General features: G+C 43.1%; 1 protein-coding gene across 2 annotated transcripts in view; it reads left to right on the forward strand.

Annotated features, from left to right (window-relative positions):
* PARVA (parvin alpha) overlaps positions 1 to 27,517 on the forward strand; it is a 170,229-nt gene that overhangs the window by 127,655 nt on the left and 15,057 nt on the right. For both annotated transcript variants that reach the window (XM_069091240.1, XM_069091241.1), the window contains exons 6-11: positions 2,042 to 2,157; positions 11,597 to 11,655; positions 13,408 to 13,427; positions 15,435 to 15,496; positions 18,489 to 18,557; positions 26,376 to 26,477. In XM_069091240.1, the coding sequence (XP_068947341.1) occupies positions 2,042 to 2,157; positions 11,597 to 11,655; positions 13,408 to 13,427; positions 15,435 to 15,496; positions 18,489 to 18,557; positions 26,376 to 26,477 (428 nt within the window). The remainder of the gene's footprint in view (positions 1 to 2,041; positions 2,158 to 11,596; positions 11,656 to 13,407; positions 13,428 to 15,434; positions 15,497 to 18,488; positions 18,558 to 26,375; positions 26,478 to 27,517) is intronic.

A 27,517-nucleotide genomic window follows, 5' to 3' on the forward strand; every position in this document is an offset into this window, starting at 1 on the left:
AGAGAGAGAGAGAGAGAGAGAGAGAGAGAGAGAGAGAGAGAGAGAGATTACTTCCAGCATTGGGGATTAGAGAAGTCTTCTTGAAGGGAGCAGTATTTGAAGTGGGACTTGAATGATGGGTCTTCCCATCCTGAGTTTTAAAGAGTTTTGAATTCCTTCCCTTTCTGATTCTTCTTGTCAGATACCCTATAATGTAATGACACAAAGGTTAGTAACATCAACCTCTTTCTGCCGTGTAGGAGTGTCTATACCAGCCATCTCCTACACAGGTCCCAGAGATGTTTGCCTATGAGTTCACAGTTCTCATGGATCTGAAGGCCCTGAGGGTAATGGAAGTTTCTTAGATATCAGTAATGTATTTGCTGTCCTGTTCTTTGCCATTATATAAACTGATACACATGGGGCAACCATATGGAACAGTGCATAGAGTGCTGGACCTGGAGACAATCAGACTCATCTTTGTGAGTTCAAGTCTAGACTCAGATACTTACTAGCTGTGTGACCCTGGGCAAATCACTTCACCCTGTTTGCCTCAGTTTCCCCATCTGTAAAAATTAGCTGGAAAAGGAAATGGCAAACTGCTCTAATATCCAGAAAACCCTAAATGGGGTCATGGAGAGCTGGACACAACTAGAAACAACTAGAGAAAACTGAACTGATGCAGAATAAAATTAACAGAAGCAGAACAGTTTATATACAACAGGATTGTAAAGACGAACAACTCTGAAAGACATAAGAACTCTGATTAATGCAGTAAACAACCACAACCCCAGGGAACAGATAACAATTGCTACTTTTTGACAGAGACATGACAGACTAAAGCTACAGAATGAAACACATGTTTTTGGACACGGCCAATACAGAAGTTGGTTTTGTTTGACTATGCTCATTTATTACAGGGGTTTGCTTTATTTTTTTTTCCAATGAGGCTGGGGTGGGAGGGAGAGAAAATAGTTTTTTAACTGAAAAAAATAAATTTAGATTTAAAAAAACCTGTATTTCAATAAGACCTCCTTCCAAGTGTTCCAGAGTCCTGTAGGAGAGATAAGACTTGACCATTTCTAAAGGAAGCCAGAACCTCAGAGATAGGAGCTCTGGGAAGCTGATGTCCTAGTGTTCTCTTCATAATGAGAGTATCCTCTGACCCTCAGTGCCTGAGACCCCCAAGCAGGGACCCAATTAGTGAGTTCCACATTCATTCTTGTTCTAATTTCTACTTTATTTGCTATGGTTCTTCAGAATAACAGACATTCTACAAGAAGTCTTTCCCAACCCCTCTGAATTCTAGTGCTTTTTCTGTGAAGAATTTCTTATTTTGGGGCGGCCAGGTAGCACAGTGAGTAAGAGCACCAGCTCCAGTGTCAGAACGACCTGGAGATTGAATCCCGGGCTCAGACACTCAGCACCACACCCAGAAATAACTGGCCGAGTAACCTTGAGCAAGTTACTTAACCCCAATTGCTTAAAAAAAAAAAAAATTTCTTCTTTCTCCCACATGCAGCCTGTTTGTCGATGTGTGTTTACTTGTTGTTTCCCCCCCATTAGATTGTAAGCTCCATGAGGGCAGGGACTATCTTTTGCCTCTTTTTGTATTTCCAGAACTTGGTACAATCTCTGGCACATAGTAGGTACTTCATAATGCTCATTGACTGACTGATAGACTTGATTTTGTCTCAATTCACTTCTCTCAACAGTCACATTAGATTGTGAAGCTCTTTGACAGAAACAATGGTCTGTTTTAGCTTTGTATCACCATGCCCAAGCACAGTTTCTTGTGCTAATTATTCCTAAGTTGAACAGTGTTTCAGCTATGCTTTAATATAGAGATATACCACGTGAAAAATCAGGGTCCACTTAAAAAGTTGAGCTGGGAGGACTTAAAGAAGAAGCTGTATGGCCCCTTCTCAGGGAGCCTGTCGGGAGGATTCTTTTTCAGGAATTGGTTAGACTGGGTGATCTATGAGGCCTCTTCCAAATTCAAAGGAGTCTGGTATTGTAAGAGTAGAAATTCCCTGATATTTTGAATTTTCTCTTGTTTCAGCCGTCCATGCCAAGAGCCTTGTGGCAATCCTGCATCTTTTGGTGGCTTTGTCCCAGTATTTTCGAGCCCCAATCCGGCTCCCGGACCACGTTTCCATCCAAGTTGTGGTGGTTCAGGTAAGGAGGGTAGAATGTTATCTCTACATGGTATAGACCCTGAGTGACAGAAGAGAGCCATAGAAAGAAGTCTCAAATGTGTATGTGTGCTATATTTATCTGTGTGTTTATGATATAAAGGCTGGATGAGTCTGTGTATGTGGATGGGTGTATTTGTAGGGGTGATGAATGTGTACATGCATAGGTGTGGCTTGTAGATGTGGGGAATTGCTGGTATGACCATGTGGAAGCTAGAATATGTATGTATATGATATGTGCATTTGATAGATGTGGTATATGTGTGCTAAATGTATCTGTGTATATGGTATGGATGGGTGTATATATTCAGATTGGTAACTAATGCTACCCAGAGTAGCACAGCTAGAGATAGAAGTAGTCTATTTCCAGGTTAATAGATGGAATTTCCATTTTTCTAAATGTATTAATAGTCCTTTGGTCCCCTAGAAAAATGGGCAGGCTTTCTGTGACAGGTAGAGAAAAGTTACTCCATTGTTCATCCCCTATCAGTGTCCAGGGCAGGTAGGCACGTTTCCAAGTCCTGACAATCCTCATAAATTCCCAGAATTCAAGGCATTGCGCTGGGTTATTGGGGCACAGGATATTTGGGGCATGGACAAGCCTATTGCATGGTGTACACCTGAAAGTGGGACCCAAGATGAAGTATCATAACCACTGAATTCCTCTTAAGAAATCAGCTAGTCAATCAGCAAACCTTTATTCAGCCTCCGCTATGGGCCCATGAAAGGAGATCTGAGAACATCAGACTTTTGTAAGGTTTGCCAGTCAGTCGGGCACTAGTCATCAAGCATTTATTGTTTTTACTATGTGCTAGGCACTGGGGATAAAAAGATTAGTAAAACTTCCATTTTCTGGAGCTTACAATCTTTTTCAGAGGTAGAGCAGGAGAGATTTCTCCCCCACCTCCCCCCCTGCCATGAATCTCTCATAAACTGTAAGTCCCTTTTATTTAGGAAAGCCACATTTCTCTCATCTGCCTTCTTGCTGATGAGGGGCTTTGCCACTTACTCCCTGCATGATCTTGGGCAAGTTACTTCATCTCTCTGAGTCTCAGTTTCCTTCTCTGTCCAATGGAAAGACTGGGCAAGATGGTCTTAAAGGTCCCATCTGGCTCTTAATGCTATGCACTCTACTTTGCCCTAATATATTCATCCTGGTTGGCAAGAGACAGGTTCCCCATTCCATTCTTAATCCCTGTACCTGGATGCTCTTTCCATGCCTCTCTAGTGGGAGTAGGATATGGAAGGCAAAAGGAAGAACCCAAGATTTTACACCTGAGGGACTGGAGGAATGGCTATACCAGGGATACACATGAGGAAATTGCAAAGTGACATCAGTATTGTTTTGGGAAACCAGAGGTTTTTTTAAAGCCTATAAACTTAGTTTGGAAGATATTAACTATGGGACAATGACAGAACATCCAAATGGAAATTTTCTGTAGACAACTAAAAATTGTTGTCCTCATCATCGCCTTCATCACCATTATTCTCATTATCGACATTATAATTTGCAGTATTTTGTGCCTGGAGCTGGGGGAGATTGGGACAAGAGCACAGAGAGACTGGATTATAGAAAAGGGGTCAAGACTGGAGCTGTAGAGATGGACATCTTTGGCTCAGAGGTGGAAGCCATGGAAATTGCTTCTCCAAAGGAGTTAGATAGAGGTAAAAGTGGGCAGCTAGGTAACACAGTGGATAGAGTGTTGGACTTCGAATTAGGAAGACTCATCTTCATGAGTTCAAATCATGCCTCAGACACTTACTCGGTGCGTGACCCTGGATAAGTCACTTAACTCTGCCTCAGTTTCCTCATCTATAAAAATGAGCTGGAAAAGGATATGACAAACCATTCTAGTATCTCTGCCAAGAAAATCCCAAATAGGGTCATGAAGAGCTGGGCATAACTGAAACAACTGAACAACAAAAAAGGGAGATTAAGTGGGTGGCAAGGTGGACAGTGAATAGAGCACCGGCCCTGGAGTCAGGAGGCCCTGAGTTCAAATCCAGCTTCAGACACTTAATACTTACTAGCTGTGTGACCTTGGGCAAGTCACTTAACCCCAATTGCCCTGCCCTCCCCCATCCAAAAAGCAAAAAAAAAAAATAAAGAGAGAGAGAGATTAAAGAGGAGAGAGATCTGGACTGAACCTTGGAGGACAGGGTGAGCGGAGAAAGGAGCCACGTAAAGAGGAAAAGAAGAATTGGCTAGAGAGGTAGGAGAGAATATGGGCTTTTCTCTTTGGCCCCGAAGGACAAAACTAGGAGCACTTGGTGAAAACTGCAAAGTGATAAATTCGTGTCTTGATGACAAGAAAAACATTCTAACAGCTAGAGCTGTCCAGAAGTAGAGTAGCTTCCTGAAGATGCGGTGGCTTCCCCTTCCTGGGAAGCCTTTGGAGCCCAGAGGCTAGACCATCACTCATAGGCTGCTTGGTGATGGAAATTCCTTTAGGGCTTGGAGGCCTTTAGAGCCTTGGGTGGCTGCTGAGTTCCCTTCTAGCTCTCGAATTCTGTGGTCCTGGGAAGTACCCAGGGAAAGGAGAATTTCAAGAAGGAATGGCTGTTAAATTGAAGTCAAGAAGTATGAAGAACAAGGGGAAAATAAGAGTATGGGCTTTTGAATATGGATACAAAGTCACCAGCAAATGCGGGAGGGAAATTTCAGTACCTTGGTGAAGGGGTAAACTGGAGAGCAGGCTTCCTGAACCAGATTACGGGGTTGCAAGGAAGCAATGAGGGGTGAGGAAGTAGCCGTCATGGGTAGAGATACTTTTGGATAAATTTGTCATGAGAAGATTGAAGAAACGTTGACGGGAGCTTTAGGTGATCAAATAAACAGCATGGGAGCATTTTGTTAAAAGGTGGGGATGTTTGTGTCTGAAGAGAGGGGAACGTCAAAATAAAGGAGACGGAGTGACCAAAGATACTAATAAGGGAGGGCAGTTATTTCAAGGGCAGTCTCAGTGGAAATGGGAAGGGATGAAGTCCAGCCCACAGGTGGGGGAAGAAAAAAGCTGCCTCTCTGAGACTAGGGATACAAAGGAATGAACAGAGGGGTGTATGACCACCATAGTTACCTGGCTACGTTTGATGTTCTTTACCAGTCTAGAAGCTCAATAAAATCTCTTCATATTTAAACTTTGTCTCCCTTAGTACTGAGCAGAGGAATTTGAACACACTAGGGGCTTTAAAATATTTATTAGATAGAATATTTTCTGACTCTGCTTTTGGTCTCTTCTCTGGACACATTCCAGTTTGCCAGTGTTCCTTCTAAAATGTGGTGTCCAGGACTTAACACAGCAACCTGGAGATATAAAGGGAGTCAAAGGCCTCAGTTTACATTTTGGACAAGGCACTCAATCTGTGGACCCTCACCTTTCTCAGCTACGAAATGGAGATCATAGCGTTCACATTTTCTGTCTCAGAGGATCGTCTGAGGAAAGAGTTTTGTAAAGCTTAAAGTTCTACAGAAACATTCATTTTAATACTAAGACAAGTGTGTATATGGGCAGCAACTCCAAGAGCCTAGTTCTTTGACTGTTGTTTTGTTATTGTTCTTTTTGGTGAGGCAGGCTGGGTTAAGTAGGAGAGAAGAGGGCATAGGGCTCCATGATAATAAGGTCCAGGGCCATGAGATGCCACAAGAAAGGGGCAGCCAGAGCCTTCTTAGTCCCCATGATTCATTTCTCTTATTTCCAAGCTTTGGGCTTTGCCTCTTTCCCCAGCAGCTGGTCTCCTAGGATGCCCCTGCTATGCCATACACTACTCCACAGTCCATTTGCCATGGGCTAGTACATAGTACCAGTAATAGTAATGACAGCTGACTTTTATATAGTGCTGACAGGCTTCCAAAGCCTTTATGTGAGTACAGGAACTCTCTAAGCAGAGCTTTCTCTTTTGCCCTTTTGCGCTTTCTCAGAACAAAAGAATAGATTGGGGTGAGATGGGGAAAGGAAGCTTTTAGCTAAAAGCTTTCCCCTTTCCCCATCCCTCCCCAATCCATTCTCTTGCTCACCCTTCTTGCACATTTTCAAATAATATAATTTGGAGAAATCTTTGATTTGCTTTTTATATCCAAACCAGCAACTTGGATTCTTTTAAATAATGATAATAATAGCTCACATGCATCATGATTAATAATACTCTAAGATACATTCCTAATGATCTCACATTTCTTTTTTATTAATAATAACTCCTATTTGTATAGAACTTTAGGATTTACAAAGCACTTTCCCATCCTGTTAGAGGCAGCTAGGTGGCAAAATGAATAGAGTAGTTGGCCTGGAATCAGAAAGACATGAATTCAAATGTGACCTCAGACATTTGCTATCTACATAATCCTGGGGATGTCACTTTGCCTCAGCTTCCTCATCTGTAAAATGAGAATAATAATAACACTGACTTCCCAGAGTTGTTGTGAGGATCGAAGGAGACATTTGTAAAGCATTTAGCACAATGCCTGACACATTGTAGGTACTTAATAATGGTTCCTCATACACAGCGACATAATACGGAGGAAAGAGCTGAGTTCAGAGGACTTGAATTCAAATCCTACCTTTGAGACTTAGAATCTATGTGACCTTGGACAACTCATTTAGCTTCATGAGCCTCAATTACCTCATCTGTAAAATGAGGGGTTAAACTATAGAAACTATCCCCCTGAAATTCCTTCCAACTCTAGATCTAGAATCTTCTTACCATTCCCTTATTTGATCATTATACTAGCCCTGTGGTGAGAAAATGGAAACTACAGGATATACTTGGCCAGGGTGACATCAGATAATCAGGGAGCAGCATGGTATGGTAGAAACTGCTCCAAACTTGGGAGTAAGGGGACCAGCATTTGAACCGTACAGAAGGTAAGTGACTTGTCCAAAGAACTATTATCTAAAGCGGTATTTGAACCAAGGTCATCTTGACCCAAAGTGTAATGCTTTAATGCCTGCGTCATCTAGCTGCCTCAAACAAATGGTCCTTTCCTCTGGTTAGATATCTCAAGAATTGTGCTCGGTTCTGGGTGCTGCATTTTATGAGGGACCAAGTGGGATGCGAGCAAGGCAATAGGAAGAACATTTGATTAAAAAACATTTGTTCAGCATCTGTTGTGTAAGAACCTTGTATTTTAGACGGTGGAGATAAGATGTTTAGAAAAGCTGGGGTACCTGCCCTCATAGAGCTTTTAGTCTGGTACAGAAGTATGACCTCCACAGAGATAACTATGCCATGATGACAGTCACTTGGAGGAACTGGGCAGGGGGTAGACCATAGAAGACAAGACTTAGGTCTTGATTTCAAAAGGCTGTCCCCAAAGAAGAATCAAGTTTTCTCTGCTTAGTTCCAAAGATCAGAATTAGGACCTGTGAATGGAAGTTACAGAGAGGCCCCTGGCAGAAGGATTCTCTAGCAATCAGTAGTCCTAAATGGGATGGGCTTCCTCATGAGAGGTGAGTTCCTGTCACTGGAGGTACAATTGTCAGAGATGTTATGGGAGGGGGGGGGAGTCATACTTCAAGTAGGGGATTGGCAAGAAGACCTCTGAGCTCCTTTCCAATCCCTCCTATACCTTGTATAAGAATTTCCTTACCATATCCAATTCCTTATAAGCTGCATCTCTGAAGGAACTGTCATGTCTTTTTAGCAATTACTAGCATGTCTTTCAGCCTACATTACTTCTCTAAACCCTCGCCGTAAGCACTGGGGAAGAGAATGGATTGCTGTTTTGAAGACATGGCCATTCCAAATCCCTTTTTCATGCCTTATTCTGAGTTCAAAAGAAGACATCAGCTGGCTTGGTTGGGTTTGTGGGTTTTTTTTTTTTAATTTCTCCTGAATATAATTTTATTAGAGAAATGGAGAAAGTAGGGCACATTACATAAATGGCATCAATGCAATTCAGGTTTTAAAGGGGTTTTTTTTTTTCATTATCAAGTTAAACATGTACAAAAGCTGAAGGCTGAGGTGTCAGCAGGAATTCATTTATTGAAATACAAAAGGAAATATTCCAAGCATAAATACGCGCTAATGTGTTCCGGCTAATCGGCCGGCTTCTTAGGAGTCATTTTCACTCAGATGTTCTCCTTGCTTTGTATAAAGCCATCAGTGTGATCAGACCTAATTAAACACTGAGGTTACATGAACGTACAGTAGGAAGGGTGAAAAGATTGTAGGTGATGGATACCCCATGTGGCCTGGGTGACAAGGGAGATAGATCTATATATTTTTTTTTCTGCTTTGACTCTAGGTTCTAATTGATCTAAGCCAATTAAGTATCTTGTCATTTTAAATATGAATTGAGAGTTGGAGGGGACCTTTGGGGTCATGTGGTCTAGCCCTCTCTCATTTTACCAGTGAGTCCAGAGAAGAAAAATAACTTAATTACATAAATAGTAGCAAGGTTGGAATTTGAACTCATCTTCTTGGACTTCCATAGGCAGTGTGCTTTCCACAGTGCCATGCTGCTCTATTTACAAAGTATAAGCTGACTATGGCTTTTATAAGGACCAGGTTCCAACACCCTCCCTGATTGTTTAAGTGCAACATGAGCCATAAACTCCAAAATCATCCCCTACCTTAGGAATCCCTTTGTTGACACCGTATTATTTCACTGACATTGCATTTTCTTCTTTTTAGGGGGGAGTGGGTGGCACTGGCCAAGGCAGGCTTCCTTCCCTTCTGCTGGCCACATCTGATAACCTTTTCCCATAATCCACTTCCCCACCTCCCAGGAAGTGGGGTGGACAGGCAGTGTGCCTTAATAGGACATTTACTATAAAACATTCATGGAAAATAACAGAGTCAGAAAGTCTTGGTAGGTATTCACATGTACAGAAGTCTCAAGAGGAGAGTCACCAGCATTTTTCTTGGTTCCATGCGGCTCTTTTTATCAGTGACTTGTATATAGGCCTAGATGATGTATGCCTTGTAAACTTGTGGGTGATACGAAGCTAAAGAAGGGGCTAGATGACATGTATCTGGATCCCCAAAGATCCTAACCAGTTAGAACAATGGGATGAACAGGAGGAAGTAGAACTGGTTAGAGAGAGAAGTCATGTCCCACACTTGGGTTCCAAAAGTCAGTTGTACAAGTATAGGATAAGACAGACCATAGCTCATGTATAAAGAAGCTTGAGTTTTTTAGTGGATCATAACCCATTCACTCTAATATCTTTGCCAAGAAAACTCCAAATGGGGTCACTAAAAGGCAGGCATGACTGAAACTTCCCAACAAAAACAACACAGCTCGAGGTGAATTAACTGCCCAAAAAACTAATGCAAACTTAGTCTGCATTGATTGGAGGGTAATGCCCAGAAGAAGGGAGCCAGGAATCAGACTGACCTCTGAGGCCCGCCTCGGTCAGAGCATCTCAAAGTGAAAGCTGAAGGTGTTGTAGAGAGGATGCTAGGTGGTGTCTGAATCCTGGAGTGGTACTAATTCGGAGACTCTATGGTTACGTGTGAAACAGGGCAAGGAGAAAGAGAGGAGAACAGATGAAGAGAGGAAATGATTCAAACCACTAACTAGAGTTGGGAACTTGAAATTCCTTTTCTTTCTTCTCTCCTGCTGACCGGTTGTCTTCCATCAGACCTTATCCTCAATACAAGCTTAGTTTAGCTATTTTGGTGTGGATTAGACTGGCGAGGCCTTGACTCTCCCAACCATGTTATGTCCCTGCTGGTATCCAGTGGATTGGCCCCACAACCACAACGCATGCTTCCATACTCCTCCTCTGAGCATGCCCTACCATGCTCTCCCTTCATCTTTCCATTGCCCTTACATATACCAGTAATGTTCCCAAAGCCCCCCTTTCATTTGATTACAATCCATTAGATTGTAAATTCCTTCAGGGCAGAGACTGTCTTTTGTCTACGTTTTTATCCACCCCCCCCCCCATACACACAGTCAAATCTGACTCTCCATGACCCCATTGGCTTTTCTTGGCAAAGATCCTAGAGGGGTTTGCCATTTCCTTCTGCAGCTCATTTTATAGATGAGGAAACTAAAGCAGACAGGGTTAAGTGACTTGCCCAGGATCACACAGCTGGTAAATATCTGAGGCTGGATTTAGACTCAGGGAAAAGAGTCTTTCTGACTCCAGGCCCAGCACACCATCTGCTATACTACTGAGCTGCCTGGCACATAGTCAGTGCTTAACAAATGTTTATTAAAATGAATTTAGATTGTTCACCCTCTCCACTCAAAAACTTTCAATGGTTCCCTATTGTCTGACTACAGAATCAAGTCCAAACTCCTGTCCAGCCCCAATCTGTCCTTGCAACTTCACCTCTCACTACCCTCCCACACAAACCTTCCCAGGCAAAATTAATCTTACTACCCTACAAACACACACTTGGTGCTTTCAGGACATATCCCACATCACAGACAAATGTGAGAAAAGTATTTTATAAAAACTGGAGCAAGTTGAGGTATTGTTATTCTTCTCTTTCCTGTCCCACCCCCACTCGCCTTCCCTAAGGGCTCTCCCAGTCTCCTACACATTCTCCAAGTCTCACACTCTCCTGATCACTGTCTACATGGGCTAATCCTCCTCTGACCTCCAGTCATACTTACTGGTCCATGCTACTTTCCACTTATCATGTGCTGTTGAATATGATCTCGTATTTCATGACTCTGTCTTACCTTCTCACTAGAGTCTGACCTCCATGAGAGCCACTGGACCCAGATGGCTCCAGAGGAGAAAGTGAGGCTGCCTCACTTCAATCCAATTCACTTACGTGTCACAGCATCACCTTCCTGATGTCGTGGGCCTCCTCGAGAATGAAGGACAAATAGCAGTAGCAACCATGAAAGCAGGGATGTCTCTTAAATCATCTCTATATCCCCCGGTGCACACTGATAATGTGCTATGACCACCTTGGTGGCAGCTTTGTGCTTAGTAGGAGCTCAATAAAGATTTGGAGATTGGCTGTGCCCCACAAGTATTTAACTTACACCCAGGGAGTAAGCCAGGTCCCAGGTAGGTCCTGAATATGACTAGCAATGAAAAGTAAAAGCATCTGGATTTCCCAATTTAAAAACAAAACAAAACACATCCTCTTGAATGACCCAGATTGGCTGTGGGATGGTTCTAGATTCCCTAGACATCATGCCCTTCTCTGCTTCTCTTGGAAAAGGCATGCCCAGGTCTTCAATAATTTCATCTTACTGTCCATTACTAGAGGTGAGCATTTTGCCTACAGCAAAGAAAAGAAATATGACCTCCTTATTGAGACAAAGCTTTTAATTGCCCACTAGTGGAAACTGTACAATCCCTGTCACCGAAAGGCTGGTGCCCAATTTCCTTTCTAAGCCCTGTGTCTGCTCTGAGGGTACTTCAAAGTCATTGGTAACTTTCTGTTTTATGAGCCCTGAGTTGAGGTTTTGTGTTTTTTTTTTAATCATCACTTTTTCCCCCTTGTTTCAGAAACGGGAAGGAATCCTCCAGTCTCGGCAGATCCAAGAGGAAATAACCGGTAACACTGAGTATGTCAACACCATTGTTGCCAGCAGTCCCATAATGGAACACAGATGTTTCTCAGAAATCCATCCATTTGCTGATATTTAGCTTTCATTTATTGGGGTTCCACGAGGGATTACACTTCAGCCAATGATTATAGCTTAGCCTTTTGCATGCATTCAAAACATGTCTTTCAATACCAAAGGCACAGAGTTGGGTGGAGAATGGGAATTAAGAGCGATTTGGAATAGGCTCATTTTGTGGTACTGCAGGAAAAATACACCCAGAAAACCCAAACCAGCATGAAATCTTCATGCCATAAACATGGAATTGAATTAAGATTTTTAACCTTCAAAAACCATATTTTTCCATTTTCTGAAGCTGATTTATCTGGCCAAATTCCATGACTAAAAAAGGGGGAGGGGGAGAAAAAAAAAAACACTTTTATAAATCTAAACGTTTTCATTTGCCTAAAACCAGCATTTAGAAGCTGAATTACCCCTAGCATGCCAAATAAATGAGAGAAGAGGAAAAAAGGAGGCCGTGTGAATTGGAAGGAAGCAGGAGACCCTGTGTGACCATAAAATTAGTGACCTTTCTCCTATCCAGAGAATTAAAGACAAAGGGGACTGTAGAGTTTAGAGCTAGACTTCAGCATGGTACAGTGGGAAAGAGTCCTGGATTTGATGTCAGAGAACCTGGGTTCAAATCCTACCCTTTTCTCTTAGTATTTATGAAAATTTGGAAAAGTCACTTTTCCTCTCTGTGCCTCAGTCTCTCCAACTGTAAAATGAAGACATTTGACTAAATGCTTTCTAGAGGCTCTTCCAGCTCTGGAGTAATGCTTCTAATGTCAGAAGACCCTCTTGAACCTGGGCTGTATTTTTGAAGCCTGCCTGGGAGCCTGTAGTCTAGTATGAATAAGGCCTTTCTCTCCAAGTGTTTGCATTATTCAAATTCACACTGAATACATGTTTCCATTGGGCTGGAACCAATTACCACATTGTACATAATTATAAGTTTGAATAGTATGGATTTGAATATATGAGACCACTTCAGGGGATTCAGTATTTGTACTAATTGGGACCTAACTGTACTAGGGATCTCTTTCAGATATGGCTTGGTGCTAGGTAACCGCTGAGGTCAGTTTCAACTCAAAAATCCTATGATTTGATAAGTTTGCTTAAAAAGCATGAAGCGGCTTTTGAGTCAGTCATAATAGCTGACATATACATATAGTACTTTCAGGTGATCTCATTTGAGCCTCCCAACAAACCTGTGAGGGAAACACTATTTGCCCCATTTTTACAGCTAAGGCCCAGAGAGACCAAGTGACTTGCCCATGGTCCCAGAGCTGGTGAGTGTTAGAGGTGGGATTGTCAGAGGTGGTCTTTCTGAGGCTGAGCCCTGTGCTCATCCTTGCTAAGCTGCCCCTCTAAACAGGCCTCTCTTAGCCCTGCCCCTCAGGATTCTGTTGTGCCAACCCTGGGCAGCTCTTTGGTGGGGGAAAGGAGAGAGCGAGCACACACACACATGCGCGCGCACACACACACACACACAATTCCCATAATTGCAGCCTGCCCCATAAAGCTCAGTGACAAGAGGCTTTTTTAATTCTTTCCAACAAAAGAAAGACTTGTAATCAACTGTAGTCTGGGCCAGGAGGGGGGATTAGACTAGTCAACTGAAGATGCCCTTAGAAGGTTCCCATGATAACTAAAGAAAGCCCATCCAAAGGGGATGAGAAGCATGTCATTCTCTCTTCTTTTTTACCACAGGGCTCTATCAGGAAGACATGGTAAGTTTCTCAGGCCTGACATCTCTGGCTTGTAGCTGCCAAGAACTCTCTGGTTAATTCTGCAAAAGTTGGGCAGTTTGCATGCCACTGGGAGGGACACCACAGCTGCCTGTGCACATGTGTCCTCCACAAGGGGTGGCCGCTCCTGAGGAGGTCCCTGAAGGGATACTCTCTCTGCCTGACATCTGGGTCTCCGCCAGCCTTCCTAGAAGTCACTGGAAGACTGCAGGCTACTTTTCTGAAGTTCTGCTCTGTTCATTTCCTGGGGGGCATTTCCCTCCACACTTTAAAGGAGAAGGAGGAAAGGGAAAGAGGTGATAGAAGGCATTGTTGGAGGTCCCTGATTCAAGGCAGACAACCCACGTTATAGGCTTGGGCTGTCCTCACCCCATCCCAGTGCCTCAACTTGCTTTGATCAGGGTCTGCTTGCCCACCCACCATGCTTCCCTACCTCCTCTTTTCAAACCCTCTTGGTGCTGTTTAACTAGCTGACTCATGGCTATGACAATTACTCATAAGAGTAGGCTGGTGAACCCTGAAGGAGCCCTGTCACATAGTGGAGAGATGCTGAACTTCCGACCATGAGGTCTTGACCCTACTCAGGAATCTTCAATGACTCCCCATTGTCTTTAATTTAAAACACAGCATGATGTTTAAAGCCCGTACAATCTGACTCCAAACTCATTTCACATTCTTCTCCTTCATGTTCTTTACCATGCATTCCATTTAGATTGACCAGTAGGTCAATCTGTTCCCCCCTCAAGGAACTTACAGTCTTTTTGGAGGACACAACATATACACAGAGGAGAGAGAAATAACGATTGGGGGGACCGTAGGAAGTGGAACCTGAACTGAGCTCAGGAGGAACTCAATGGAACCAGGATGTACTCCCTTCTCACCTCCTCCCTCCTCTATTAGAACCCTGGCTTTCTTCCCAGTTCAGCTGAGGTACCATTTCCTATGGCCCCCTAATTGTTCTTTCTCTCTCTTTCTCTCCTCACTAATAATGTATATACTTAACTGTGTACATGTTGTGTTCTCCAAATAGGATGTAAGCTTCCTGAGACAGACAGTGTTCTTTTTTCTTTGTATTCCTAGCATCTAGTGCAGAGTGGGTACCTTAATATTATCTTGTTGATGATAATATATTAATTACATTAATAATATTATTATTGTATTATATCTTAGCTAATGGGGTTGAAGATCTATAATCAACTCCCATGTGATCATGGATTTCATGTGCCCAGATTTTCAACAAGTCCCCCTCCCACTTCTCTACAAATGGGAAATTGTAAGTGAACTCATCAGAGAGACAGCATTAGGCTACATCTGATCACAGCAGCACCAATTACTCCCAGTTCTGGTATACACATTGTGTATGGGCTGGGAAACACATAGTATGACATGACCCACACAGAGACCCATTAACACCAGCACTTGGCACAATGATCATGCCAGGAGAAGAGAGCCAGGATGAAACAACCGGGGTCCTGTGGCTGTACCCGGCCTCCTGCTCTCAGGGCCCGCACTCACTACACCCACTCTCACCATATCCTTTCTCATCCCCAAGTAGAAGCCAGGTCAATATAAAATACACCAGCATCTATCCCTTAGTGGCTGACTTCTTAAATACCCTGGTGGATTCGCCAGCACGAATCAGCCACCTGTCATTTCAGATATTCAAGCAGACTCACCAAAGGAGTTAGGAGTACCCGAGGGAAATCTGCCATGGGCAATGCTAGGCACCACCATTTACATATGTTGTCTCTTCCCTCTCCATGCCCTACTATACCCTTATTGTCTTTGCTATCCTGACAATGGGCAAGTGACATCAGAAATTTATTTTCTTCTTCCATAAAGTGGGAATATCAATACTTAAACTCTGCTAGCTCAGAGGGTGGTTGTGAGGGAAATGCTTTGTGACCTGCTGAGCCCTATAAATATTAGTCCTTAAATGGAATAGAGCAGCAATGTGGCTGATGGTTCCAGTATTTTTTTGTCTTTCAGAGCGTGATGCCTTTGATACACTGTTTGATCATGCTCCCGACAAGCTCAATGTGGTGAAAAAGGTGGGAAGATATTTTCATCGAAAAACGAATAAATAAATAGCCAGAGTGGGATAGTGGGGAGATAGGAAAAATAGATTTACTCCCCAAATCTCAAATCCCATTGTTGTGGAAAACACACTCTTGCAAAGTTTGGAATGACAATCCTGCTTCTCTGTTGTTGCTGTTCAGTCCTATATGACTCTTTGTGACTCTATTTGGGGTTTTCTTGGCAGAGATACTGGAATGGTTTGCCATTTCCCTCTCCAGCTTATTTTACAGATGAGGAAACTGAGGTCAATAAGGTTAAGTGACTTGCCCAGGGTCACACAGCTAGTAAGTGTCTGAGGTCAGATTTGAACTTAGTTCTTCTTGATTCCAGGTCCAGTGCTCTATTTATTGCACCACCTAGCTGCTGCTACCGCTGCCTGGAAAGAGGGTCCCCTAACAGTCAGCCTCAGCAAGCACAGATGTCGATTTTTTTTTCTCCCTGAAGTTGGTTGCAAAGCCAGTTCAGTGACACAAACTTGTAACCCACAGTTAGGGTGACTTTCCAGAATGCCTAGTTCTTTGAAAGAACAATGGTTCTTTGAAATTGTTTCCAGCCCTTCTCCTCTTTGAGGCCACCATGGTTACTCTCCATATTCCCTGGGCATAGAGGAAAGAAAGCTAAGAATCTCATGCCCCTGCCTCCCTGGCCTGGGCAGCACCCTACACCCTTTCTACAAACTGCCACACATACCCTTGCCCCATACTGATTCCTGTGCCAAGCAAAAGCACAAGGAAGAAGAGAGCTGTGGAGGTTTAGTGTGGAGATGTAGGGTGGTGCCAAGGCCTGAGAGTGAGGCATGAAATCAGAATGCTTTGGTTCAAACCTTGATTCTGATATTGACTGTGTGGCCTTGGGCTGGTAACCTTACCTCTCCAAGACTTGAGTTGTTTCTTTATCTATCCTATGGAGATGATGCTTTGATTACTCATCTCGTGAGGTTGTTATAAGGAAAACACTACTTGAGAGCATGAGTTCTTAACCTGAGGTCCCTGAACTTGGCTTTATTATTTTTTTCAAATACTTGGACAACTATTTCCATATAATTTTGCTTGCTGTTGTAATCCTAGGTGTTTTGTTCTATTTTATCTTATGCATTTAAAAACATTTTGAGAAAAGGAAAACGGTCCATAGATTTCACCAGCCCAACAAAGGGGACCGTGGCTTTTTGTAAAGCTTAAGAAACCATACTGTGAAGGAAGCAGTGAGGTAGTACATAGAGGCTTGGAGTTGGAATCAACAAGAAATGTATTCAGTTCTTGCCCCAGATATGTCCTGGGTGTTTGGTCCTGGGCAAGTCATCTAAATTCTCTCGGCCTCAGTTTTTCTCATCTGAAAAATGGGGATAATGATAGTAATAATAGTCATCTCAAAGGATTGTTATGAGGGCCAACTGACATAACATATGTGGAAAGTGCTTTCTTTGCAAACCTTCAAGTGCAATATAAATTCTAGCTATTAATATTAGACTGTAAAGCAATATGGAGGCTATTACGTGGTGCAGTAGAGAGTGCCAGTCCTAGAGTCAGGAAGATTCAACTTCCTGAGTTCAAATCTGGCCTCAGACACTTACTAGCTGTGTGACCCTGGGCAAGTCACTTAACCTTATTTGCCTTAGTTTCCTCAACCGTAAAATGAGCTGGAGAAGGAAATGGTGAACCATTCCAGTGTCTACCAAGAAAATCTCAAATGGGGTCATGAAGAGTTGGATACAATTGAAAACAACTGAACAACAAAGGGAAATGTCAGAGCCAGCTCTAACCTGATTGCGAAAGTTGATTGCTAAATTTTGGGTCAGTTAGGTGGTACAATGGATAGAGTGCTGGTACTAAAATCAGGAAGACTCACCTTTGTGAGTTCCAATCTGGTCTTAGATATTTACTAGTTGTGTTACCCTGGGCAAATCACTTAACCCTGTTTGCCTCAGTTTCTTCATCTGGAGAAGTAAATGGCAAACCATTGCTAAGAAAACCCCAAATAGGGTGACCAAGAATCAGACACAACTGCAAAATGACTGAAATTAAGGTGTCCAGAAGAGAGCAATTGACATAGTGAAAGGCCTTCTGAGTCCATGTCATATGAGGAACAGTTGAAGGGAACTAGGCTGGAGAAAACTCAGGGGGCATTTGATATTGTCTTTAAGTGTTTGAAAGTCTAAAATCAGGTGGAGAGAATATATATATATATATATATATATATATATATCTTTTTTTCTGTTTGACCTCAGAAAGCAAAACGAGTTTTAAATGAATGAATATATTCAAGCAAGACCTCTGAATGGAAGTTACAAATTTATATATGATCACACACGCATACACACAAACACACACATCCACACACTTCCTAACACTTAGAGTTGTCCCAAAGTGGACTAGGCTGCCTAGAGAAGTGATGGGTTTTCCCTCCTTGGAGGTCTTCAAGCAGAGGCTGGAAAGCCATTTGTTATAATAGTGATTCCCTTCACATATGGGTTAAACTGGATGACTGCCAATGTCCCTTCTGACTCTCAAAGTCTACAATTCCTGGCCCTCGGCATTGTACATGTTGTTCACCCATGAGGCACTGGGATTGGTGACCACTGGAGTGCATACCTTGGCCACTCCTCTTCCCTGAACACTCACATCGAGCAGGCAAGCTGGCAAACCTCCTGTACCCCGGTAGATTGGCCATCTCCCAAACCCCACACTTCAAACAATAGCCCCAGATCCTTTCTTCCTTCCACCTGAAGAATGGTGAGAATAGGCTTTGAAATAAACATGCAGTGATCCCAAGTTTTCACAGAACTTTCTTCACCAGTGCCCAGACTGGTATCATGTCCATTCTTCAGTGAGGAACCCAACACAGTCCAGAGGGGTTTCAATGCCTTGCCCAAAGTTATCCAGCTAGTAAAGAGATGAATTGAGATTTAAGCCCAGTCTTCTATCACATCAGTGTTTTTTCCTGCGTGCCTGACTTCTTGTTTTCTAGACGCTCATCACCTTTGTGAACAAGCACCTAAATAAGCTGAACCTGGAAGTCACAGAACTGGAAACCCAGGTATGTCACCACTCAGGGCCAAGCCAAACAAGTGCAAGGGGAAATGACGACATGGGAGCTGGCAGAGGGACCAGGCTGCACCAGTCTCATCCTGAGAGCCGAGAGGAGGGCCAGGCTGGGTCTGAAATGACATGGAAGCTGTAGAGGGCGTGGGGCACGCCGATGACATCTCCGAGCTAGGTACAAGGAAGGTAGGGCAAGCTGTGCCAGTGATGCTAAGGGAGCTGCCAAGAGGCGAAGGACAGGCTGTGTCAATGAGGACAGGAAAGTCAGTGGGGGCATAATCAGACCAGTGAAGACATAGGAGCTGTGGGTGGGACCAGACTAAGCTACTGACATCATAGGAGCCTGAGGTGCAACAAGGGCCATGAGCTCTTATAAAGGGCTTGGGGAGAGAATGAGCTGGTGGGCCAATGAAGACACCAGTCGGACAGGGGTAGAGATGGGCTGGGCCAATGAAGATAGAAGCCAGCGTTCTATTCATTCATTTGGAAGCTCTTAATAAACCTAAAACCATCCGGCCATTGGGAGCCCGTACAAACCCCCTGGGGAGGTCTTTCTGAGTTGACTTAAAAGCTCCATAGTAGGAAGGCAGCTGTGTGGGAGGTCAGCATGAATGTGGAAAGCATGCTTGGATGATGCACACACCCCCTTCAGCTTAACTCGAGTATCTCATAGGCTACAGAATGGAAAATATGCTCAGGATCTTAGAATGTGCCTATGGGCATTTCCTAAAAGCTTTGCCAGCTTTTGAGTTTCTGTAATTAATGAGGCTTCTTTATGTTTTTTTTTAGGTTAATTTAGGGGAGGGAGATGTGTGGGGGCGGGCATGGAAGAGGATGGTGGTGATGTCCTTTGGCAAAAGTGGATTTGGATGCTCCAGGATGTTGTCTTTGGCCCTCACTCCCCCTCATCACTACCAACACAACTAGGGGAGAGAGAATAGGGAAGCCCGGCTCAGAATACAGCTGCTGTTGAGAGCTGGGGGACTGAGGGAAAAGGAGTGTGGTCAAAATGGAAAGAGTGCTGAGAGGATGTGAAATCCAAAGACCTCCTGAGCTCTGTGATGCTGTGTGACCTCTGGAGAGCTGAATAACCCTCTTTGGTCTTGCTTCCATCTCTCAATCTGTAAAATGGGAATAATACCTATCCTGCCTACCTGGAGAGGTGGCTGGGAGGATGAGAGGAGGTAGTCGAAGGGTTGTTTAGCAGCTACATTGGAAGTTACAAAGACTTGGTTTACATTCCTGGTAACCAGAGCTGCTGCATTTAAGGCAATCAGTTTTCTATCACTGGAAATCTTTAAAGAAAGAATGAATTTACTTAGAACATATTTTGTTTATGTGCTGCAGAGGGGAGGAGAATATTGTTTCACCCAGTAGATTGTAAGCTCCTTGAGGCCAGAGACTAGTTTTAATTTTATCCTTCTGTCAATCAATCAAGTATTTTTAAGTGCCTACTATGTGCCAGGTGCTAGAAATTTGAGTACAAAGAATGAAACAAGCCCTACCCCTAAGAAGCTTACATTCTAATGGAGTAGACCAGTACATATTTAAGCATAAATAGAGAGGGAATAACTGTAAATAAAAACAAAGTAATTAAGTACACCATAGTTTGGAAGGAAGGGTGATCAAGAAAGACTTCATGCCCAAGTTGCATGTTAAAGGAAGAGAGGGTCTCCGTGAGGTGTGTGTGTGGGGGGGGGGGGGTACATGGGGACCAGCAGCACAAAGTAGAAAGGCACTGGAGATGGAATGTCCTGAGTGAGGAACAGAGAGGCCAGCTTGATCGAATTACAGAATGCAAGAGCGATTCTACTGAGACGGAAAAGATAGGTTGAGGCCAGGCTGTGCAGCCACTTAAAAGCTAAAAAGAGTTTCTATTTTATCCTGGAGGCAATAGGAAACCATTTGATGGAGTCGGTTGAGTAGGAGAGTCACATGGTCAAATCTATGCGTAAGGAAGAGTATTTTGGCAGCAGAATAGACTGGAGGTGGGAGATTAGAGGCAGAAGATCAATTAGGAGGCTGTTGCAATAACCTGGGTGAAAGGAAATGGGGGCCTGAACTTAATAAATAAGACACTGCATTTCCCAGGGCCTGGAACCACGTAGGCACTTAATACACGAGGGGCGGTCAATCCGCTCGTAGAGGGAATTCATGTTCCACATCGGGGTTGGACAAGATGACGTCAGCTCTTATAAATCTGCGATTCTAGGACTGGGTGAACTGTCAATCGTGATGAGTGCACTGTGTTATTGGAGCTGGGGATGCATTGTTCTCAGTCTTCTCTGAAGCCAGACGGTTCGTATCTCCCTGACAGCTTGTAGGCTTTTTGCTTTGGTGAGGTCACAGTTGAATAATTCTTTCCAGAGGAGCATTAATAGTAAACATAAGAATAGTGAGCTGGTGGTCGTCATATTCTTCTCTCCGGGACAGGGCTGAGCTTGTATTCTCTGGAGGCAGAAAGTGTCCCCACTACCCCGTTCCAACAGGTATAATCACAAAGCCATCTGACTTGCCAAGTAACAAGCACATAGACTAAATGCTTGCCGTGTGCCCAGCCCAAGCTAGGGGAATTATTCCTGCAATATGGATTGGATGTCTTTGCATAGCTGTGTAATCTCCTTGGCAGCAGCTTTGTCTGCTATTGCTGAAAACGCACATCCCTACCCCCCAACATAGGACAAGCCCTTCTGGCTGAGGTGTGGTCCAACTTCCTTACTTAGAAAGCTTTCCCGTGCCCATCCTTCTATCTATCCAAAACTCATCCAATATGGCCCAGTGACTAGGACCCAGACTCAGGTAGACCTGGGGTTCTTAAACTCCGTGCCTGTTTCCTCATTTATCAAATAAAGCGACTTAGTCTTGATGGACTCATAAAGTCCCTTCCAGCTCTAAATATAACCTAGGATGCCTGAAGGCCTAATACAAATTCCCTCTCCTCTGTTCAGCCTTGCAGGTCCAACCCAGCTGGAAGCAATCTGCCCTTCCTCAAAACTTCTAAAGCACCTACCTAGAAGATTCATTTTCTGGTTTTTCTATATTTCTGCCATGTGATACTAGTTAACTTTTTCATCTGTATATGTGTATTGTCTCCCTAGACTGCAAACTCCCCAGAGTCTGTTACTCCCCCCACCCATCCACTCCCAGCTAATCAAAAAAAATGTAATGAGCTGGGCTGCCTCTGGAAGGAATGGGTTCTGTCCCCCTCATTGTGGACACTTAAAATAGGAGGAAGGTTCATTCAGGTATGAGTTGGACTAGACGGGCACATTTCATCATCTTTTCCACAAACATAATATGAAAGAGTCTGCCAAACATTTGGCAAAAATCTAGAGAAACTATAACCATAGTCTTTGGATCTAGTTAGTAAACCTGTCAAAAAAAAAAACAGTAAGTTTAGTCTGCCATGACCTGTTCTTGATGCTTAAAAATCCTGACAGGTTGGATGACAGATTGAATTGACCCCTTCTCTTAACGTCTTAATCATGTGTTCATCTCTTGATATTGACAAACTATCTCTTAATAATGGATTAGTCTAGAATCTTGCCAAGAAACAAAATCAAGGTCGTGAAGTTTGTACCCTTTGAAAATCCTACTGTCTTCTCTTTCTGGAAAATCAAGATCCATTTGCCTTTCTCTAACCCTGTGGCAGTGCACCATAATCTTTCAAAGATGATTGGGATTTTTCAGTGATTTATTTCATCTGGGCCTGAATTCATCCAGATCACCTAGTCACTTCCTTATGATCCCCCTACTTAATTTCTTATTAGCCATTTTTCTCCAGTCCTTGTTTTTAGCCCTTTTTTTGCCGGCTTCATTGGCAGGTAAAAAAACAAAAATAGAAGAAAACTAAGAGTTATCATTCTACCTTCTCTTTTCCTTCCATTATCAGTATCCCATTGAAGCAATTGTCTCTCTCTCTTTGATTTCTCTCTTCCCCTAATTTTGCTTTTAAAATGTTTTTGCTATTTGTAGAATTCCTCATCTTCCTCAGCTCTTTGTAACCTGTATGGTTTCTAACTCCATTCAGTCTGTTCTGTACTTTAATGTCCATTCTTAGTTTTCCGGATTTTATTTCATCTTTTGCACCCTCCTTTTCAAAATCTTTGTCTGTCAATAAATTTCTTGCCCTTCTTCTCATTGGAAAAATTTCACTTTTGTCCCCAGTCCTCCTGGGATGACTTCTCCAGTAGAATTTTAGGTCATCTTATCTATCCTTTCTCTGAATTATCTAAAATCTTCTTTCCTAAGTGGTATTGGCAGCTACTTCCCTTAAGCAGACTATGCCTTGCTTTTCCCTCATTCCCTATCACAAATTCTAAAATGGGAGGGTCACTTTCTGCTAGGTCCCCATAATATTTGCTTTAATAACTGGAAGTGCCTTCTTGTTGGGCAGAACAGGAATTTCCCTTGTCACCTTCTGTCATCTTTTGAAAAATAAAATCATACAGTCATAGATTCAGAGCTGGAAAGAAACTTGGGGCTTGTCTAGTCCAACCCACTAACTAACCCAGCTGAGGAAACTAGGGCCCAAGGAAGTTAAGTGACTTGCCCAAGATCATTGAGTCAAGCCAGGAAATTATTAGCTACAGAGCTCAAGAGCTCCAGCTGACTCTACAGACACATATAATAATAATAAAAATAATAAGACTTGTTTATGGTAACACCTGGTTTTAATTTGCAAAGCCCTGTGTTGGATGCCCAGGAAAGTGCAAAGACAAATGATGTGGTGTCTATCTTCGGGGAGTTTTTAGTTGTATAAGGTGACAGGACTGACTTTCAGCTCTAAATCTAGAACCCTAGTCTGGTTGTTTATATCTCCCACCTTCTCTTTCCTTGGTTCTCTTCTCTCAAATGCTAAATGTGAAGCATTTTACCAAGGTCATTTGAGGAGGTTAGTTTTATGCTCATTGGGGTAAAAAATATATGAATTGCCTGAAATGCGCTCTATCTCTCCCACAGATGGTCAGTCTAGACACAGGAGGCCCCCAAGAACAATGTCTATTAAGAAAAAGTTTTGTGAGACTTAATGGATTGTGCCATGACGTTTTCAGATTTTTAGATATCTAACAAAAACTATCTTCTCATGGTTGTGTTGGAAATGAAAATAGAGAAACGCAAGATCTTGAGAGCTAGCAGAGAATTTAGAGGTGATTTTAGTACCACCTTTCACCCCGTGAAGGAATTTCTGGCCACAGCATCCCCACAGGTTTTCTCACATTCTGCCCTTGCTTTGATGCTTGCCCGGGCCAAGCACTACTTTATGAGGTCTGTATTATCCCCATTTTACAGATGAGGAAACTAAGGCAAACAGGTAAAGTTACTTGCCCAGGGTCACACAGGTAGTACCTGTCTGAAGTAGAATTTGAACTCCAGTCTTCCTGGTGTGAGGCCCAGTGCCTCAGCAGGGGCATAGCACACTTTCAGGGTGGGCTGCTTAGCTGAGCTCTTTGAGCCTGTTCCTCTTCACAGTGTGACCCTTGGTTGCCAGGGCTGGCCCTCTCTTGAGCCTAAGCTGGCTCTCTTCTTTGCTGCCAGAGGGTCTCGTTCTTGGAAACTTCTTCCTCCTCTAAGGTATCTATGTTAATTTGAAGTATACATCTGGTACCATCTGGATTCTGGGTCTCTTTCCAAGGGATATGGCTGCTGTGGGAAAGGGAGGCGGGGGAGAGGGAGAAGAGGCGCTCATACCCACAAGGATTTCCTCCATTGGCAGCTCCTGACCTACATTCACCAAACTCCCAGACTCTTTCCAGGGTTTACCCATTAAAAACCTCCAGGGCTGTGGCCCATTTTCAACACAACTAATATCAAAAAAAGGTACTCAAACTTCATAAAAGGACTATTGAATATTAAAACTTTGTTAATACATTAAAAATCTTATTATCTACTCTTTACTTTCTGAAACGATATCAGCTATTGAATTGGGGGAAACCAAATTCCCTTAAGTGGGGCAGTGGTTAGAGTCCTGGACCTGGCATCCAGAAAACCCAACTTCAAATCCGGCTTCAGACACCGAGCAAATAATGGAACTTCTTTCAGCCTCAGTTCCCTCATATGTGAAATGGGGAAAATAATAGAACTTGCCTCTGAGGATTGTTGTGAAGATCAAATGGCGTAATAGTTGTGCAGCACTTTGAAAACCTTCTAGTGCTATGTAATTGTTAGTTGTTGTTAGTAGCAGTAGTAGTAGTGGTAGTAGTAGTAGTAGTAGTAATAGAAGTAGTAGTAATAGTAGTAGTAGCAGCAGCAGCAGCAGCAGCAGCCCAGTAGTAGTAGTAGTAGTAATAGTAGTAGCAGTATTGTGACACAGTGAATAGAACTCTGGGTTGGGTGTCAGGAAAACCCCAAGTTCAAATTCTGCTTCAAACACATACTACCTGTGTGATCCCGGGCAAATAATTGTACCTATTTGACTCAGTTTCCTCACCTTTAAAATGGGGGTGATAGTAGCACCTGCTTTCCAGTGATGTTGTGAGGATCAAATGATATAATTGTAGAAGTGCTTGGCACAAAGTAAGGTGCTATATAAATGTTAATTATTATTTTTATTATTTTGTTTTTTATTTATTTTACTGTTTATTATTATTTTAATTTTTCATTATTATTACCTCCTAGGGTGGTTGTGAGGACCAAATGAGATAATGATAATTGAAAAGTGTTTAGTATAGTGCTTGGCACAGAGTAAGTGTTATATAAATGCTAGTTACTATTATTACTGTAGTAGAGTGGATAGAGCATTAGGCCTGGAGTCAGGAAGACCTGAGTTCAGATCTGGCCTCAGATACTTCTTAGCTGTGTCACCCTGGATAAGTCACTTAACCTCACCCATCAAATATTAGTAACATACACCTCCCAGGTTATTGGGAGGACCAAATGAGATAAAGTATAAAGCACTTAGCACTGTGCCTGACACATAGTAAGAGCTATATAAATGTTAGCTATTATAATAGTTATCATTGAAAAGAAAAGGCACTAGCCAGATTCAAAAGACCCAATCTGGGCCATTTTCTAGCTGTGACCTTGGAAAAGGCATTTGTTTCTATTCTCCCAGCCCTGTTTCCTTATCTGTAAAATGAGGTTCATAATCTTTGTACTTCTCAGGGTTGTTATGAGAAACATTTCTGACAGTACTTAGTGAACATAGACCGTCCTACGAATCTCGGCCTAGTCAGGCACATGTTTCCTGCCTAGGAAGATCTCCTGGACGGTCTAATTCTCCTCAGTTGTAGGAGGCCAGGTCTGGTTAACCATCTCCTCACCATTCCTCCCTAGTGGCATGTACACACGACTGTAAGAAGGACCCAAACTTCCATATTCTCTTCCTCCTTCTCCCTCTCTTCTCTCCTCCCTTGCCTGCCCCCTCCCATACACAGATTGAATTCTGATAGTGAATTGGCTCGTCCCCCATACTGTTCCTTCTAATGAACTACTGAATTGAAACCTTAATTCTGCACCAACATTCTCTCCCTTAATGCAAACATTCTACGCTCCACAAACTCTATTCTATGCTCTGCAAACTTCACCATCACCAGCCAGTTTCTACCTACTTTAAGATCGACATTAACCCTGAGGCTACTTCCTGATGTCCATAAATAGGCCTAGAAGATAATTCACCCCCTAGACTCAAGCTCACAGCTGTTCCTCCTTTCCCAGCATTCCCCACCTCTAACAATAGAAAAGCGTCTTATCATTAGTGTTATTATTATCATTAGACTCTGCTTGTTTGTGGGCCAAACCAGGAGTCACTGTGTGAATGGAAGGCCAAATGAAGTAAAAATGCCCACTTGCTTTTTGTTTTTTTTCTCCCCAGTTTGCAGATGGAGTATATTTGGTGCTGCTCATGGGCCTCTTGGAGGGCTACTTTGTGCCTCTACACAGCTTCTTCCTGACCCCGGAGAGCTTTGAGCAAAAGGTACTTGGGTACATCTTTAAAAGTGCCCAGATAGCCCCTCTGACCCTATAGCTGCCTTGTCTAGATTAAGAGAAATAGAGAGAACTCTGGCCAAGACCCAGGGTGATGCCACCTCCCTTCCATTGGAACCCTTGCTTCCAGAGAAGGGAAAAGGGGATGGAGTTCTTGCAGAAGAACCAGGCCCCCCACATTCTTGCCAACCAAGTTCCCAGCTGCTTATTCCACATAAATACCCCTACCCACCTTACCTTGGACTTCTAAGTCCAGGGACTTCCCCAGGCTGGAAGGCCTTCAAGCATTGGCCTGGTCGTGACTAGAATTATCTGTCATCTGAGAAGCATGACGGCTAAGCCCCAAGCTTTCCAGCCAGAGAAATGCACACTAGGACCAGGGAGGCAGTAGCATTTTTTGTCAGAGCAAGGAATCACCCACGCTGAAGAAATTATGGATCTTTTGAATTATGGAGAAGATTTAACTTAAATTTTTAAAAACTTATTGAATATTATACTCCAACCCATTTGCAGTGAAAGATGTGCTAGGATTGATAGTTGTGTTGCAGTCAATGGCAATTTTATGCACCTGCCATTGGCCAAGAACTGTGCCAAAGACAAAAAGGAATAATCCTTACCCGAAAGGCACTTACATCCTACTGGAAAGAACACTGACTGTGGAACCAAAGGAGGTGTGTTCAAATCCTGGCTCTGCCACATTCAACCTGAAATCTCAGGCCCTCAGGTTCCTCATCTGTAAAATGAGAAGGTTAGGCTAGATAGTTTCTAGGGCCCCTTTTTTCTCTAAAACTATACTGCTATAAACTCATATCTCTGCCCTGCAAGAACCCAAAGGCCTCTATTCTAGCAGCTCAGCCAAACTGTAATTGTCTTTCAACTGGCGCCTCCCTCCTCTTCCCTCCCCAGCCTTTGTCACTAGACAAGGGGCATTCAGGAAGTAGGAGAAATACTTCTCTCCCCTTTGAAGACATCAAAAGCATGACTTCCTGTCTGATCTCTGCAAATACTCTGAAATCCACCTAGGCAGAA

This window comes from Petaurus breviceps, unplaced genomic scaffold (assembly GCF_028583685.1).
Source record: "Petaurus breviceps papuanus isolate PSGF00001 unplaced genomic scaffold, PetGlider_PUasm1.0 188, whole genome shotgun sequence".
NCBI lineage: Eukaryota > Metazoa > Chordata > Mammalia > Diprotodontia > Petauridae > Petaurus > Petaurus breviceps.